At 26.9% G+C, this 18,323-nt stretch overlaps 1 protein-coding gene across 1 annotated transcript; it reads right to left on the bottom strand.

Moving 5' to 3' along the window:
* Positions 1 to 324: 324 nt before the first annotated feature.
* On the bottom strand, positions 325 to 3,767 carry LOC140181641 (probable sesquiterpene synthase). The gene is made up of 6 exons (XM_072225766.1): positions 3,443 to 3,767; positions 2,955 to 3,330; positions 2,634 to 2,852; positions 2,332 to 2,473; positions 1,987 to 2,235; positions 325 to 787 (listed from the first exon to the last, which is right to left on the bottom strand). The coding sequence occupies exons 1-6, from the start codon at positions 3,687 to 3,689 to the stop codon at positions 491 to 493; spliced, it is 1,530 nt and encodes a 509-aa protein (XP_072081867.1). The 5' UTR covers positions 3,690 to 3,767; the 3' UTR covers positions 325 to 490.
* Between the last annotated feature and the right edge of the window lie 14,556 nt (positions 3,768 to 18,323).

The raw sequence follows: 18,323 nt of genomic DNA, 5'->3' as shown, positions 1-18,323 counted from the left end.
TATAACTGTTTTTTTAGATAATTATTCACGCCGTTCAAATAAAAGATACTTATTTTTACTAATATGACATTATATAATTGGTGATGCATATGTAAAACGATTTTATACTGATAGTACATTAAAATCAAATTCTTATTATATATGACTAAATCATAATGTGACATATATATCACTAAAAATCTATGTCATCAAATTACACCAGTAAATTATTAACAAAAAACCGAACCTGAAACTAAAGTAATACACATTTTTAACAGTCTCAAACACATAATTATTGATGTAATTGGGATTTCGAAAATTATTTAGTGTGCACAACAAAAATCATTTTAGAATTTAACTTCATAAAAAAACTAACCGTTGACAAAGAACTTGGTATCCTTACAAGACAATACAAACAAACAATAACAACAGGACGAGAACACCATACATGCATATAATTAAAGATTAATTAAGGCCAAACACTCAAAAGCTTATTAGGACCATAAAACTGCTACACGACCACGGGATCCAAAAGCAGTGGCGCAATGTGGTCTTTACAGAGTGCACAATCTGTAATTTTATCTCCAAAATTTGCATATAGAAACTCACATATGCGTGCCATGTTAACAATGCAATCAAGGACTGGCCTTGGGATATATTCAATTAACTTGAGGTACTCTTCATTCATATCCTTCCAGTAATTATTGATATCCTTTTTGATGAATTCATGGGCCTCCTCTTCTGAAAAGCCATATTGCTTCATGCAACATTCTACGGCCGAAGCAGCATGTTCTCTTTGCTGCTCAAACTACAAATAATTGGTTCAAAATAGGCACATATAGAAACAGAGATCTAATGATACGTGTACATGCACTTTTTTCTAACCAAATTCAGTGAAATTGCTTAATTATTTATTGGTCTAACAAAAATCACTTATAAGACTATGTTACAAATTAAATAATTGATCAAATTCAAATTAAAAGTTGAATTATACATATATATCATTGTCAAAAAGTATTAAAATATTCCACTAAAAACTTGTGTGTGTAAATTAATTAATCATGACTTTGTTAAATTAATATTGATTCAATTATTTAGGGAAATAAGATACTATAGGCCCATGAATTAGAAAATAATACTTAAGACATAAAATAGTAATAATATCTTATTAGTAGCAAATGGATTTAATTTATATCTATCAACTTAACGTGAAAACTCACATGCAGTTATTTTTATATGAAGTTGTTAGTTGAAAATCGTTAAATAATAATTTAATCAAATACGTCAAATTATATAATAATTCTCAACTAAAAATTTCATATAAAGACAACTGCATGTAAATATTCATCATTAACTTAATCATATTATCATACTATTATGCAAAAGTTAATAAATAAAAAAAGTCAAAATTATTAAGTTTTTTTCTTTACAACTAGTAGTTCTTTCATTACACCCTTATAAAATGATCAATACCTCAAATAAATTAGTGATTATTTACAACCAATTAAAATTAAACTCTATTAGCAATATAACTATTTATGAAAAGTTATTTTATGATATGATAAAAAGAAGCTCTTACATTAAAAAACATTTTAAATATATAATAATTTATATTATTTTACCTAATAGTTTTGAAAATAAATAATTTTATGAAAAGCTCTCTCCTTTGATATGTGTATGTCAACATTATATATATATATATATATATATATATATATATATATATATATATATATATATATATATATATATATATATATATATATATATATATCATGAAATTATTTTTTTGACACAGTCTTTTTAAATAAGAAATTTTTTGGGTTTTACTTGAATTTTTTATAATTTTTTATTTATTTTATGCTATTTTTTTAGAAGACAATAAAGATTGAATTATAATTTTTTTTTTGTCATAAAAATTTTAATACTATGTCAATAAATTACTTCTTTTTAAAATTTAAAATAATAAAAAAATATATATAAATAATTATATCTCTAACAATATACCTTGTGTGAACCCAAATTATTTGTGAGTCTGGCAATAAGTGTCGAAGCTAGTAGGATGGGTGGAATATTATTAGAAACCCAATAAAGAGTTTCTTTGGTTGTGAATTCTCCCAAAGCAATAAACATTACTGTAAGCAGTTCATATCCAAAAGTAGCAGATGCAACAACCTTATACTCATCATATGACGGAATATATCCCTCATAGCACCATCTTGCTTCATCCATGTAACCTTGTGCATAATGAGACAACTGAAGATAAATTAATTGATGAATACTTCATTAAAATGATGATTAATGAATATAATAATTAATTTAAAATTAAAAAAAGTAAGAAATAAAGCCTACGGCCTGTTTGAGACATTGCAATATCAAGTTTGATTCTCCGCTTCCAGCATTTAACTCTATTATTTCATCAACAAGTTCCACAATTGAATTAAAAATCGCCTTAAAGCAATCTGGAAGAGATTCAATGTAACTAATATCCCATCTGAAACACAAAAAGGTTAAAAACTAATTAAGAAAGAAACGTGATCGTGAAATTAAATTATTAAGATAATGACCAAAATAAATATAAACACATTGATCATGTATAGATTCTTTTTAATTGAGATGTGTAGCATAATAATATAAAATTGGTCAATTCTTACCTTCGGATTGCCTGTGTGAGGAGCTCAAGTTCTTCGATTGTTCCATAGACATCATAAGTATCATCAAATATAGTCATCCATTGAACCACTTTGGCCACCACCCTTCTAAAAGTAGTATATTTAGGCTCAGAGTTCATAGCAAATGGCCAGAAGTATAACTCAGCTATCCTCTCTCTTGCATAAGGGACCTTTTTCGAAAATTCTAACTTTTCCCACCACCTATAATTAATCGTACAAAAAATTATATCTTGTCGATTATAGGAGCTTTTCTTTTTAAAAAAAATCTAATAAAAAGTGCTTAGTTAGATTTAAAATACTTACTTGGTGGCACTACCAACCTCTTTCCGGTACCATTTTTGCAGCATATTGAAATCTAGTTTTGCAAACTTTAGAAGAATTTTATCATGCGTAGAACTTTCTTCGTAAAAAGACATATATGACCTTGCCTTCATTCTTGGAATTGCCTTGTGAAAAGGTTGTACTAAGCTTTGATTGACTTGTTCAGCAAGAGATGGACTCAATTGATTGGTGATAGACTTAAGTTTATTGTATGTGAATTCATGTGCTTTCTCTAATATATCTTCCCCATGAACCCTTAATTGTGCAGCCTCATACAAGCTCCACATTCCTTTAACATCTTGAACAACAATTATTTCATCGAATTCTCCTTTTTTATTCTTGAATTTGTTGAAAATATCTGTATAATTCACATTTATACTAACTATTGTAAATCCATAAGTATTAGTTTTTATATTGTAATTATATATATATAAGATAAAAAATTAAAATTAGTTTTACATGCATTGTACCTGATGAAATGTTATATCCTCTTTGTCTGAACAAACGAAAAAGTAATGTAATAAAGTGAAGGTCACGTTCCTCTATAGCAAGATCTTTGTTAGTAAAATCCTTGTGAATTTGTACTAATATCTTATCAATTTCATTTTCAAAATGATAAGATATACTCAATCGTTGAATTGAATCAATTAAGCTTAGTTTTTGTAAGATATTATTGTCGTTAGAAGACAAATTTATCTTCACTTTCTCTTTATGCATTTGAACTTCTTGCTTTCATGATTTTGTTCACTTCCTGCAAATGTTTTCGGTTTAATAGTTAATTTAAAGGAGTGAAAAATTAGCAAATGAGTCTCTCTAAATATGATCAACTATTCATTTTGATCTACATTTATCATGATATTTTTTTTTTCTTTTAAAGATAACGAGAATCACATTCTAAACTTTTCGATGATAAATATTCTAATACAATGTAATGGTACTATTTTATTTAAAATTTTAAACGTATAAGAAAAAATACATAAATAATTATATTTTTAACAAAATTATTATATGATAATTTATTGAAGAATTTATTGGTTCGATTTCATTCTTAAATAAAATCAGATACAAATCAAACTGGTACGTGCTAATAATGTTTTATATTTCAGTTATACATATCATTTTTCAATTTAATTTGGTTGTTAAATAAATTTTTATAAAAGCGAATATTTACTAAATTTGTTTTCAATATGAGTTAACTTCAACAAACACTAACAGAAAAGCGGGTGTTTACTGTTTACCACAGAAACCCACCGACTAAGCAGATTTAGTGGCAAATCTTTTTAAGCGAGCAAATGACTGAATTGCATCTATTATCCATTACTAATATTATAATTAAAATGTATCATATATTATTTTTTATTATAATTAAAATTAATTTTTTTTAAATTAAATAATTTTTTTATTAATTTTACAACAAAATGTATCACATATTACTCTTTTATTATAATTAAAATCAATTTTTTTCTCTAAAATTAAAGAATTTTTCTTTCTTTTCTACTAATTTTAGTTTACAACCAAAATATGTTATATGTCACCTCTTCTTTGTATTTGAAATCAAATATTTCCTTCCAAAATATAAAAATTCTCTCCTCTTTCCTCTTCTTTTATCTATCTTTCTCATTCCTTCAACTACTTTATCTCTTTTATATATATCCTATGAAGCACGAACACTTCGCTGAGTTATCGTGTCCGCGTGTCAGACACATCTTGGACACGACACTCACCGACACTCGTCCGACACGCGTGTCTGCTGTGTTCAACCGTGTCTTAATAAAAGATAAAAAATTCTTCTTCGGACACGCCTGGACACACCTAAATACCATCACGTGTCCGCGTGTCCAGTCTTATTCTTAACATATATCCTTAAAATAAATTTAGATATAGTATATATTATTATTTATTAAAACAAAAAATATTTTAAATACTTGATATAATTTATAAAATAAGACATTAAAAATAATTAAAAATTTTATTTTATATTTTAATATCAATAAAATATCAAAATATCATTACAATTTATCTAAAAAATAATTTATATTTTATATATATGCGTGTCCCCGTGTCATGTAAGATTTTAAAATTCACGTACTCGCGTGTCCCGTGTCCCGTATCCGTGCATCATAGTATATATCTATTATATCTATTATTCTATTATATATAACTAATTTTACAACTAAAATGTGTCATATATCATTCCCTTATTACAATTGAAATCAAATCTTTTTTTCTAAAACTAAATATCTCTCCCTTCATCTCTTTTCCTTTCTCTGTCTCTCTTATTCTTTTATTCACTTTATCTCTCTTATATATTATTATCAATGACTAAAAGATTCTCACCCAGAAAAGGATACGGGATACACTGGCAGGAAGTTTCCGGGTTTGCTGTGGTAAGAGAAAAGTCATCTCATGACTGGAACTGACTCAACTGCTCAAGGCAAGAGAAAATGGCTATTACTTCCCGAACCTAAATCTGTTACAGAATATCTAACTACAAATTTAAGAATCAAAACATAAAACATGACATTCTCCAACTATATTCAAATTAAATTAAAATTAAAAATTAAAATACTAAAATTAAAATATAGCTATATTAAATATTATATTTATATATTATTAACTAATTTAATAACTAAAATGTGTCACATGATACTCTTTTATTCTCTTATCTACCTCCTTTTTTTTCTATTTTTTTCTATTCTTTTCATTCTATATATAATTTATTATAATTTATATTTTATATTAGTAATTTGACAAATTAAAATGTGTCAACAGATATTTTTTTTATTATAATTAAAATAACTTTTTTTAACTTCTAAAATTAACACATCTCTCTCTCATTCTATTTCTTTTATCTTTCTCTCTCTTTTCTCTCATTCTCTATTTTTCTCTACCTTTATGTTTTATAAAAAATAAAATTAACAATATAATATAATTTAAATAAAAATATTTTTATATACATATTTTTTATTTATTTTTAAATTTTTACTGCTTATATTTTGAATCTATATTTTTACTTTTTTTTTCAAATATTTATTACAGATAATTTAAAAAAATACTAATATTGTAATTAAAAGTTAAAATTAAGATTTAATTGTTTTAAGAAAAAAAAATTGAGTTAATTTTGTAACTATCAATCTAAATTTTTTTATGCTAATATTTAGTTATATTTTTATATATATAGAAAAAATATTACTTTTAAATAGCAAGCATAAAAATTAATTATTTTTATTTGTACAACAAACTTAACACTTAATTAAATATAAAAGTATACATGTTAAATTCTTTTAAATTTTAGATAACAAATATTAAAATTAATTATTAATAAAAAATTAAACTCTTTCGTATGAAAATAATAACTAAAAATTTATTATTTAATTTTATTTTTATTTACAAAGACCCTTATCTTCTTAGTCAATAGAGACTTTTGTCCTTTATAACTATTTTATAAAAATAGTTTAATGTTATAAATTTTTTATATGATAATTTATAATATCAGGATCGACATCATTTTTAAAAGATTTATATTTCCGTAATAGTATTACGAATAAAAATACTAGTGTCTAACTATTTATGGCCAAATTGTTCGAAAATTTGCAACGATCTTCATTGTCTATAGCAAAGTTGAGCTGGATTTTTTTAATTGGCACAGACTTAATACTCATCGTGGCAAATTCGAATGTTCTCTACTGCTAAGTTATCTGTTTATACCAATGAATTCGGTGTTTCTCTTCCTTTTTTCAAAAATTTTTTATTAAGTTTTTTTTTTTTCAAATTTAATCTCTAATCTCATATAAATTCATTTTCTCAGAATTACAGGTTTATCCATTATTGTTTTTGGTTTTTTCTCTGTCTTTTTCTTTGTTATCATCTTCAATTGATAAGTTATGCTTGTCTTATTATATATGCTAAGTTTTTTTTATTGTAAAATTTCTTTTTTGAAATGAAAGGGATTTTGAGGGGTGTGAGAAAAGTAGCGATGGTAAGGAAGGTGGGAGGAGTGGGAAGAATAGGGTTAATTTTATAAAATTTTACCGAGACAAAAAAAAAAAAAAAAAAAGAGCAGTTTCTATGAATCTTAATTTGGGGTTAGTGTTGATTTTGCTGAAAATGATAAAAGGAATATGCTGATATGATATATTTGCATATCTTTAGGGCTTAAATCTTGATATGATAGATTTGCATGTTTGCTGACAATTTTTTCTTTTTCTGTCTAAGGGTGTTGTTTCTTGTATTTATATTTCTTATGTTGCTTTCATTTTTAATTCTAGACTTTGTATGAGTTTCTAATAGGTTTAATTATTATTCTGTTGATCCCTATAGTTTTGCGAAATTTTTAATTAAGTCTCTATATTTTTTTTCTTTTAATTGAGTTTTTGCACAACTTTTTTTATTGAGTCTATATACTTTTTTTTTCTTTTTATTTAGGTCTTTGTACTAATTTTTTTTAGTTGAGTTCCTTTACAATTAAGTCAATTATTGTAAAAAAAGACCTAATTAAAAAAAATTCATTCAGAGATTAAAAATTTGGTGAAACTATAAAAACTAATAAAGTAATTAAACCTTTCTAATATTGCAGAGAGAAAGCTAGAAAGAACATAGAAGAATGAACATGCATGTAAACTGTATTATGATGACTAGAATCTGATCCTTACTTTAATAGACCTGATTCAGAGATATATAGATCTACTCCTACCTTTTCTAACCTTTTAACTAATATTATAACAAACTTTTTTATCCGTTACAACGCAGATAATACCTAATGGCATATTGGCATTTATACTTGCTACAAAATTGATATTTCAAGTGTTGTTCTATTTAGTTACTTTCTTTCTTTATATGATGAAATCGCATTTGTGACAATTTGACATATTTATTCATTTCATGCATATTGCTGCAATCTAATAACTAATTCTTGTTAGGTTTTCAGTGGTTAATCAAGTCTGAATTTATGTTTGGAATGGATTTAGTTGTCATTTTGACTTGAAAGTTCAATTGGTGAAGTACTCAATTCAAGCTGGGAATATTTTTTTTTGCAAGTTTGAATTTCTTTGAACATTATTTTGTTGTTTGAACTCTATTCATATAATCTTTTATATGTGACGTGAATTCATTGCCTAATGTCAAGGACTTCATTTTAATAAGTAAAGAAGAGTTTTTATTTGTTAGATAAGAAAACAAAAACCTAAGTTTAAAAATATAAAATCAATATAAAATGAATCCGATTTATTAATTAACTAATTATAGAAAATGTTTACAAAATGCACACAAGGCTATTTTAATACTGTGACTCTTTAAAAATTAAAAACAAAAAAAATAACAAAATTACATTTCAACTTAATTAGGTTATCTTCATTAATTAAAAAATAAAAACAAGTGAAAAAAAAAACAAAGAAAGTATATTATTAAAAGGACATTCCGATGCATAAGCATATTAATGCAAGATTTGAAGAATGATCCATTTGAAGAATGTAATGTACAACTTAACCTGATAATTATTTCGGTGGTTATTTTTACAGTTTAAACTTGTAATTTTGAAGTCACATGGAGACAACTTAATTATTATTCCAAAACTCTCTTTTAAAACATGTGTATATATAAACTAATTATGTATTTTTTATAACAAAACATGAATTTAATTTTAATGTACTATCAATTAATTTTACATATGTATCTAATTATATAATACTATATTATTAAAAATAACTACTATTTCTATTAACTGTGTGAATGATCATTCAAAAAAACGATTATAATTGTATAATTATACAAAACATTTTATAATGTGAGTGAATCAAAATTAATCCCAACAAAACTTACGTCTAACCATATACAAAAAGTTATGGAAATTTTTGGGGGATCAAGACCCTAACTTGCTCGCCTTTAAATCCACCCCTGGTTCTGATTGGAGAATCCCTTCAGTATGACCATCAAGCTCTAAGGACTAGAGAAAAACTTTTATGGTCATTTAGATTAACAAATCAAGTGAATAAATATAATGGTTTTTTTTTCGGGTGTTTAGCCCGTTGTCCATAAAAAAAAAAAATAGTAGGTGTTAAAATTAACTCTCTATATTTATAAAAGTCAATGCATATTTAAAACATAAATTATGTAATGAATTAAACATGTATAAGTAAAAAGAAAAAAAATTAATATTAAAAATAGTATATTATATAATATTTTATATTTTTAATTTGATTAAATTTGTTTTTTAAAACTTGATCCAAAACTCGTTTCTCTTTATATGATTTATAAAAAGGAGATCATTCAATTTAAATTGTTGCATTTTTACAAAAAATGTTAGAGGATTATCACAATTTATTATTTAATAAAAATATTGGTCTCTAGACTTTTTTTATTATATATTTATCCTATAATTGTTACTGTGCTATCTCATACACGCCTATATGCTAAATCTTTTTTCGTTAGTTGTGATGAGAGCTAGGGGTTGCATTTGCATATTAGAAATACAATAAGGAAAAGTCTAGAGGGCTAGCAATTTTTGTGTTTTTTGACCAGCACTTAACCATCAAAATAAAAGTGAGTGATCTCCTACCATTAGATGTAATCTCACACCATTAAAAATACTATTAATAGCTAATTAATTGTTACAAAATACCAAAATTACTGCCCCTAACATTCTTCGTACAATAATATTGATAACTTCTTTTATATAACTAGGAAGAGAATTGGAAAAACTTCACGAACTGAGAATTGTGACCAGAGAATTTTCGCATTCTCTCCCAGTCTCAGAAACTGAATTTCATTGAATTGAATTTTCTAACGAACTTTATAACTAGCAACAACTGTTATAAATAACATTTCTTCTAACTACTTGTTATTTTAACCTCCTAACTAATTCTGCATAACAAATTCTGCCATATTAGCATTTTTAATTCATTTACAATTACCATCGATCTCAACTACTAACTATTCTAACAAATTACTCTATAACTCATGTAACACCATCCATATATATATATAACTATCACTCTTGTTAAAATTCCTTACTTAAAACTAATAACTTATCCAAGCATTATTGAGTCTCTGACGTAGAAGTTATCAGATATATACTATCCGTATTTTGAATATACGTAATAATTAAAAAATTACGACGATAATATATGTATAAATTAACAATATACTCATGTCATCATAGAAAATTAAATAAGATACCAAGGATTCAGAATCAGCATATTTTAAAAAAGTATCGTGCCAAATGCTAGGAGCAAAATTTGCAGAGCGTCGCTTTATTGAGTTAGAAGGGGCACGTTGACTCGAAGTCGTCACTGAAACGGGAGCTTTTTTTTGAAAGAAAGAGCTAGACACAAAAAGTGGAGAAACGGAAGCTGATGAAAAAGACATGGTGGTGTTTTTGATATGTATAGTATTGGGAAATGAACAATGTATGTTAAGGAGTTAAGAACCAATCACTATATATAGATGTGATTTCTAACAAGTCTTTCACTAATTAGAAGGTTTAATACCCTTCATAGTTGGCAACAAAGCATTGATTAAAATGCTAACCTCGGCAACAATTTACTATGCAATTAATGCATTCCCCAAAATTGATGACGGGATGAGCTGCAGCCTGCATAGCTTGCTATTTCCGTGGTCCATAAAACAAGATAAATAAATAAAGTCTGAATAATTATTTTATAATTAGATTGAAAATTTACTAAATACTATTATCAACTTTTAATTTTCTAAAATTAAAAATAAATGACTCTAAACTAAGAACTTTGTTTCTTATTCTTCATAGTTTGACATTTTATTAGAATTGAACAATAATATCTATATTTGATTTTACAACCAATTAAAACTAAGCTAATTAATGAGCTCATTTATTTGTACTTTTATAACAAAAGTAATTTTTTTAAAAAACTTATTTTATTGTTTGAGTTATTTTTTTTTCTTCTTAAAAAAATAGAAGCAAAAATTAATTAATTACATCTAAAAAAAAATTGTGTTAGTTTATGTACGAACAAGTACGCGTGTATAAAAATGTGTATTGTATATATTTAATATTATTATTAAAAAAATAATTTTACTTAAAGTTTTAAAAATATAATATATTTATTCTTTACTAATAACCTAGCAACTATTTTATTTTATTGAAATAAATAAATAATATAAAGATTTTTTAAAAGATTTCATAGAATGTGTAGAATAATTTTTGCATTCCATATGACCATAATTATAACTTTATTAAAATTATTAGTTACATATTTTTTATATACAAATAAATTACTTTTTGCTGATTCTTTAAAATATAAATATGCGTAAATGTAAAATAATTTTTTATTTCTACTTGTATTTTTTTTTTAAAAGTACTTCTCTCAATCTTACAAAATGAATCCGATATTCCTTTTCCATTCTCAACTTTCATCTACCTATTTAAGTTACTATTTATTTAAGTTACTTTAATCTATAAAATTTATTATTTGAATTAAACAATCGACAAATTTCTTATATAATAAAATAGAAATAAAATTCCAAGTTATAGCTAATCGAGATTATAAGAAAATAAACGAAGATGCAAATTAAAATAGTTTAATTATTAGTTTATTGCTCATAAGTCTAAAAATGTTTGTCAATTTAAAACTTAGAAATGAAGAAAATCTCATCTCCAAATTGTTTAAACTGTGATGTTAATAGTTTGACGAATTAAGGGATTATAAGAGGGAGAAAAATAAGTTATTTTCATTGTTGAAAAAAATGGAAAATTCCCTTAAAAATATCTGTCGAGTAATTACACTTTATATACTATATATTCCCGCTAAAAAAAATTACAACAAACAAGGCTATATCTACTATTCATAAAAAATAATCTAGGTAACACCTCTGACAAGCTAATATTGTATAAATTTAACCATCCTAACTTAAAAATATTAAGGTGGCAGAGCTTTAGAAAGAAAATCAGCAAGTTGGTCTTTGGAACTAACTGACATCTGAGACCAGACAAATACTTTTCACGACCAACGTGACAGTCCATTTTAATGTGTTTGGTTCTTTCATGAAAGATGGGATTATTGGCAATGTGAATGGCTGACTGGTTGTCACATAATAGAGTGATAGACTTTTGAAGCGGCGAACTAATGAAATTCATTCAGAAAGATAACCAACTAGTTTTACAAGTGGCAACAGTTTGCTTCTTACTCTTCCAGCTAACGAGAGAGTTCCCAAGTATGAAGTAATAACCGAAAATAGAATGACGAGTATCGACACAGGTAGCCGTAGCCTAGTCATTATCGGCAAATCCGATGGGATGCAGATTAGAAGTAGAGGAAAAGAATAGACCAGTTGCAGGTTTGCCCTTTAAATATCGGAGTACCCGAAAAGCAGCATGTAGGTGAGAAGTGATTGCACAGTCCAAAAGTTGACTCAAACATCCCACAACATAAGAGATATCGGGTCTAGTGTTTGTGAGGTAAAGGCGTCTGATGAGTTGTCTATAAGTAGTGTTGTCCGTTAAAATGGTACCGGATTCCTTCGAGAGTTTTTTTACTATAATCAAAGGAGTGGAGAGAGGCTTGCAATCTAGATAACCAAAATCCTTGAGAAGGTACATAACGTATTTCCGCTGATAAATGTGAATTCCAGAGTTAGAGCATGCTACTTCCATTCTCAAGAAGTACTTGAGATCACCAAGATCCACTACAAGAAAAAGCAATATTTGTAACAAAAAAATTGTTACAAAAAAGAAGAATTTTGAAACAAAAGGAATTTGTAACAGAAAAAAGGCCGATGCAGTATGTCCCGTTACAAAAAATTTTTGTAACAAAAATGAAACTGTTACAATTTAAAGTAATATTTTGTAACAAATTTCTCTGATATAAAAAATCAAAAGTCATTACAAAAGTGATAACAAATTTTGATTTTCAAAATATTTTTGGTAACAATATATTTTTTCCTATCATAAAGTTTTGTTACAAAAGATAACTTGATTTTGTAACATTTTTTTTCTTTAGTTACAAAAGCAAAATATTTATTTTGTAACAGTTTTTTTTAATACAAATTACATGCATAATTTATGAAATTAATTTTTTAATTAACTGATATATTAACTACTTTACTAAACAAGTCAATATTTATATAATATGTAAAAACATACATAATTCAAATATGCTTCATTTAACTAAAATTGTTTTAAAACAAAATAATATTAGTGAGTACATTGATTAGTTCTACAAGTTATATTTCTTGCACAAGTTCAACCAAAAGTTACAAGTCTAACATAGATTATTGTATCTATGAATCAAAATATTCTTGAGCCCTTAAGGTAGCATGTTGTCACCATTTTAGCACTCCTGTAAATAAAAAAAAATAACACAAAAAATTAGAAATAAGATATAACACCAATTATAATTTTTTTTTATTAACTTTTATCCAAAATGTTTAAAAATATTTTGGCAGAATCTCTCCTAAAACTTGGATATTTCCACCGTCTACGGTTCTGTCAAAAAAAAAAAAAAAACAATTCACTATTTATTTCTCAACCAATACACAACCAAATTTATCAAACCAAATAATAGGACATTTGTCATTTCTCAACCATGACACACAAGTAAAATATAATAAATAGATCCATATACAAATTAAACTATACTAATAATATATGAATTATCTAGAAATATGTATTAAAACCATAAGCAATTTTAGGAGTACCTTTAATTGTCTAGTTTCTTTCATTGTCAAAGCACGCTATGAAAGAGTTCACAACGGCTTGTTGAGCTTCTAATTGAGCTTTCACTCGAGCTAATTCCTCCTCTTGCTGTATTCGTTACTCTTCAAGTTTTTCTTTGAGCACATCTATTTCCTTTGTTAGCTCCTCACGGTCTTGCATTGCCTCTTCCAATTAATTTTGATAGATTATTAATTACAACAAATTTTAATTACCAGATCATGATTAAAGAGCAAACAAAGGAGTTCAATGAAAAACCAAGTTAATCATGCTGCAATTCTGTTATTTGGACCGACTAAAAATGTGATGAAGTATGTGCAAACTTACATGGAATCTGGCGGTCCCAGAGTATAACAAGTCCTTTATACAACCTGCACATCAAATCCAAATCCTTAACAAATTTGAAGCTTCAAATTCCAACAAATAATATCTACGAAGAAGCCATTAAAATATAATAGATGGTTACTAAGTAATGAAATGATAGATCCCAACTAAAAGTAAAGAAAAGTATGTATACTCTCCGACACCCTCAGCCTTAATGAACTTGGGTAATCCATCTGGCAAACCTCTCGCAAAGCCAGGTTGGGTTTGCACACAAACTTTGACAGCTTCCATGGGGCACAGTGCAATATTAGCAATGACTTCAGTAGAGGCTAATCCTGCTAGAAATATGAAGGTTTTGTACTCGGCTGTATTCTCTGGGCTTGCAAGATCTTAGTAGTATTTCTTGAAGAATTCATAGAATCCAAACTTGCATGCTCCCTGAGCACTGTACCCAAGCAGTGTTGGGACCCAACACCTGAAGAACCCTCTCATTCCTTGCTCCTTCATTAGAACTCCGAATACTGATGATATGTTCTTGTACTTTACTCGGTCAATCTGAAATACATGTTAATTACTCATAAAAATACATAGAATAATTCTCTAAGAAAATAAAGCAAAAATCAGAATAAAAAACAAAAATTACTAAAAAAAATAAAAGAAACAGAAACAAAAATAATAGAACACAGAAACAAAACAGAATTAAAATCACTAAAAAAGAAAGCAAAAACTAGAATCAAAATAATAAAACACAGAAACAAAAATTAGAATCAAATATCATTTCTCCAAATAAGCTAAAATAAGATTATCAACTATGTTACACACTAATATTTTCAACCACAACATCAGCAGAATCAACTAACAATAATATAGGATTCAATATTTCAGCTAAGATTATCAACTAACGACATAGTTAACAATACTCAAATAAACTACACTTACTTTCAGCAGAGACGTAATCAGACTAGACCGACAGTAGACGAACGAAGCATGGCTAAACCAGGCTACAAGAGATAGAGCATGATGCAAACTTCAGCAGAAAAGCAGAGCTGACGGTGACCACGAACAACGATGACGACCACCACCACAAAGACCCCTGCGATGACGACCATAGGGCGACGGCACACATGACGGAACAAATACCAATGAAGACCACAACGCCACCGCACATGACACGACGGCGGAGGAGATGGTGATTGCAGAGGACACGACCACGAGGCAGACATTTCTCGGGGGCTACGCCGGTGCTTCTTCTTCCCGCAGCAGCTCCATTTTGCTTTGCAGAGTTGAGAGTGAGGCTCAGAGTGATGGGTGGGGGCTTAGGATTTTTTTACAGCTTTACTCTTTTACTTTTCACACTTTTACTTTTAGTATCTTAGTTTTTTTTCTTTGTATATTTAATTATTGTTATTTATATTTATAATTTAATAAAATTTCTTTAAGTTTCACAAATTAATTTTTAGTTAACTTTAAAAATCTTATTATTAATTAAAATTATATATTAATTTTCTAAAACAATATAAAATAATATTTACAATTTTTGAAAATTAATGAATATGTAAAAAATAATATATAAAATATATTTTAAAAAAATTATATAAACAATTTTTTTAATTTTTGAAACAAAATAAAATTATTTTAAAAAAATTATATAAACAATTTTTTTTACTCTTAAAGTATTTAACATTTTAAAAAAAATTATTATAAAATATACTTATATTTTGTGACAAAAAAATAACTTGTTACAAACAATGTTGAATTTTGTGACAAATTAATTTTTTGTTACAAAATAATTAGAGTTTTTGAAAAAAAAAAGATATTTTGTTACAAAAAAATTAGAGTTTTTGAAACAAAAAATATTTTGTTATAAAATATTTCAAAATTTTGCAACTACTTTACTTTTTGTTACAAAATATTATAATATTTTGTAACAAAACACCGGCTCGTTACAAAAACTAACATAACTTGTAAAAAAAAAATAGATTGTTACAAAACATTATTCTTTTGTAAAAATCACCAATTATTATTACAAAAAAAATATTTTTTTGTAACAATTTTAAATTTGATCCAAAATTTTTATTACAAATGTTCCATTTTCTTGTAGTGATCCTTTATTTTAAACTTGTCATCCAAAATTTGCTTAATGGAATTGATTTCACCAATGTCATTTTCAGTTAAAACTAAGTTATCAACATATACTAGAATAGCAGTAAAGCTTTCGAATTGTTTCTTGATGAAGAGGGAATGATCATCAAAAAATTGTTTATAACCAGCATCAACAAGAGTCTGAGTGAGCTTAATATTCCATTGTCTGCTTGCTTGTTTAAGTCCATATAGAGACTTTTGTAATTTACAAACTAAACCTGGTTATGATACAGCCAACTGGGTGGTATCTTCATATAAACTTCCTTGTCCAAATCTCCATGAAGGAAGGTGGTATTGACGTCCAACTGTTTCAAATGCCATTTCTTTGTCGCTGCTAATACTAACATTACTCGTAGGGTAGTCATTTTGACAACTATACTAAAAGTATCACCATAATCCACTCCTTGCACTTGAGTGAATCCTTTTGTAACTAGCCTCGCTTTGTGCCTTTCTATGGTACCATCGAGATTGAATTTTACCCGAAAAACCCATTTGCAACCCACAGCCTTCTTACTTTTTGGGAGTTCAGTAAGACACCAAATTTTGTTCTAATCTAGAGCTGTCAATTCAGCTTGTATTGCATTTCTCCAATATTCATGTGCAGTCATTTCTTCATAAGTGCTAGGTTTCAGATTTAAGATGATGGATATAAAAAGAGACTTATATTTTGGGATTATTTTATCATATGATAAGTGTTGTAAGATAGGATATAAAGAGTTAGAGTTGGCAAAGTTGCTAAAGTGAGTTACGTAGATTATCATACAATGGTAGTCCTTCAAATAAGAAGGCGATTTTTTTATTTTTTCAGATTTTCTAGTGATGCAGTCATGTGTGCTGTCATAATTTTGTGATGCAAGTACATTATTCGTGTGTGGTGTGGTAATGGGTGCAATGGTGTGTAAAAAATTGGTGAGTGTATTGAACTTGAGAAATGTTCATTTGAATATGTGAGTGTGGTAGGTGTGAGTGATTGCAAATGATGTGTAGATGGTGTATCATATTGAAAAAGATCAATGCATTGTAGAATATGAGTGAGTACTGCATGAATGTCAATGCTAGTGGAATGTGAAAATGAAAAATAAGTTTCATAGAAAGTTACATTTCTAGATATGAAAATTTTCTTTGATTTTAAATCAATAAGTCGAAAATTCTTTGTTCCTAATTTAAAACCGAGAGAAGCTGTTTTCCTGCTCTTGGGTCTAATTTTGTTCTTGAATTTGTTGATGTGAGGCATATGTAAGAGAACCAAATATTCTTAAATATGAAAAATCAGGTAAATTACCATACAAAAGCTTATAAGGACTGGTATTATGTAGTTTAGCGTTGGACAGCCTATTAATTAGGTGAATAGCGTGAGCAACAGCGTATTGCCAAAAACAATGTGAAATTTTTTATTGAAATAACAGTGCTTTAGTAACACCTAAAATGTGCTGGTATTTTCGCTCTACAATTCCATTTTGCTCTGGTATTTTTACACAAGAAGTTTGGTGTAAAATGCCGGTAGATGCAAAAAAATATTTTAGAGTGAATTATGCCCTATTGTCAATCCTTATACACTTAACTTTTTTTTTCAAATTGTATTATGACAAAATTCACAAAATTAATAACCAATTGTGATTCTTCATATTTGGTTTTCATAAAAAAATCCAAGTGAATCTGCTCTTGTCATTTAACACAGTAAAAAAATACCTATGTCCTTCATTAGAATAGACAAAAATAAGATCCCAGATATCCATATGAACTAAGTCAAAATAGTCTTTTATTTCAGTGGTACTAAAATAAAAAATAATTTTTTTTGTTTTGCAAAATGACATGAGTCATAAGAAAATTTTGAAACAATACAATCTATAAAAGGATAATACTTCTTCAGTAAAATCAATTTATGCATGGGTATCTATCCTAATCTAAGATGCCAAATGTTGTTGTACTCACTGTGTGAAGGTGTTGTGGAATGAGTGGTAGTCGTAATTGCCGCTAATGAAACTTGCATTGCTTTGTTGAAAGAGAGAAAAGTGAGAGAATTCATTCTCTACTCATTGTATATATATATAACCCTTCTATACACTAAGCAATGTCAATCATCGTTGATGTGGATCGATCTTGTATCTCACAACACTTATCATTGATTAATAGTTGACAATGTAAGTTTGAGGTTAATTTTGACACAGATATCAGTTTAAAATTAAAAGAAGGAATGTATAAAA

Source organism: Arachis hypogaea, chromosome 18 (genome assembly GCF_003086295.3).
Source record: "Arachis hypogaea cultivar Tifrunner chromosome 18, arahy.Tifrunner.gnm2.J5K5, whole genome shotgun sequence".
Classification (NCBI taxonomy): Eukaryota; Viridiplantae; Streptophyta; class Magnoliopsida; order Fabales; family Fabaceae; genus Arachis; species Arachis hypogaea.
Note: the sequence above shows the minus strand (reverse complement) of the source record. Positions and strands in the feature narration are given on the sequence as shown.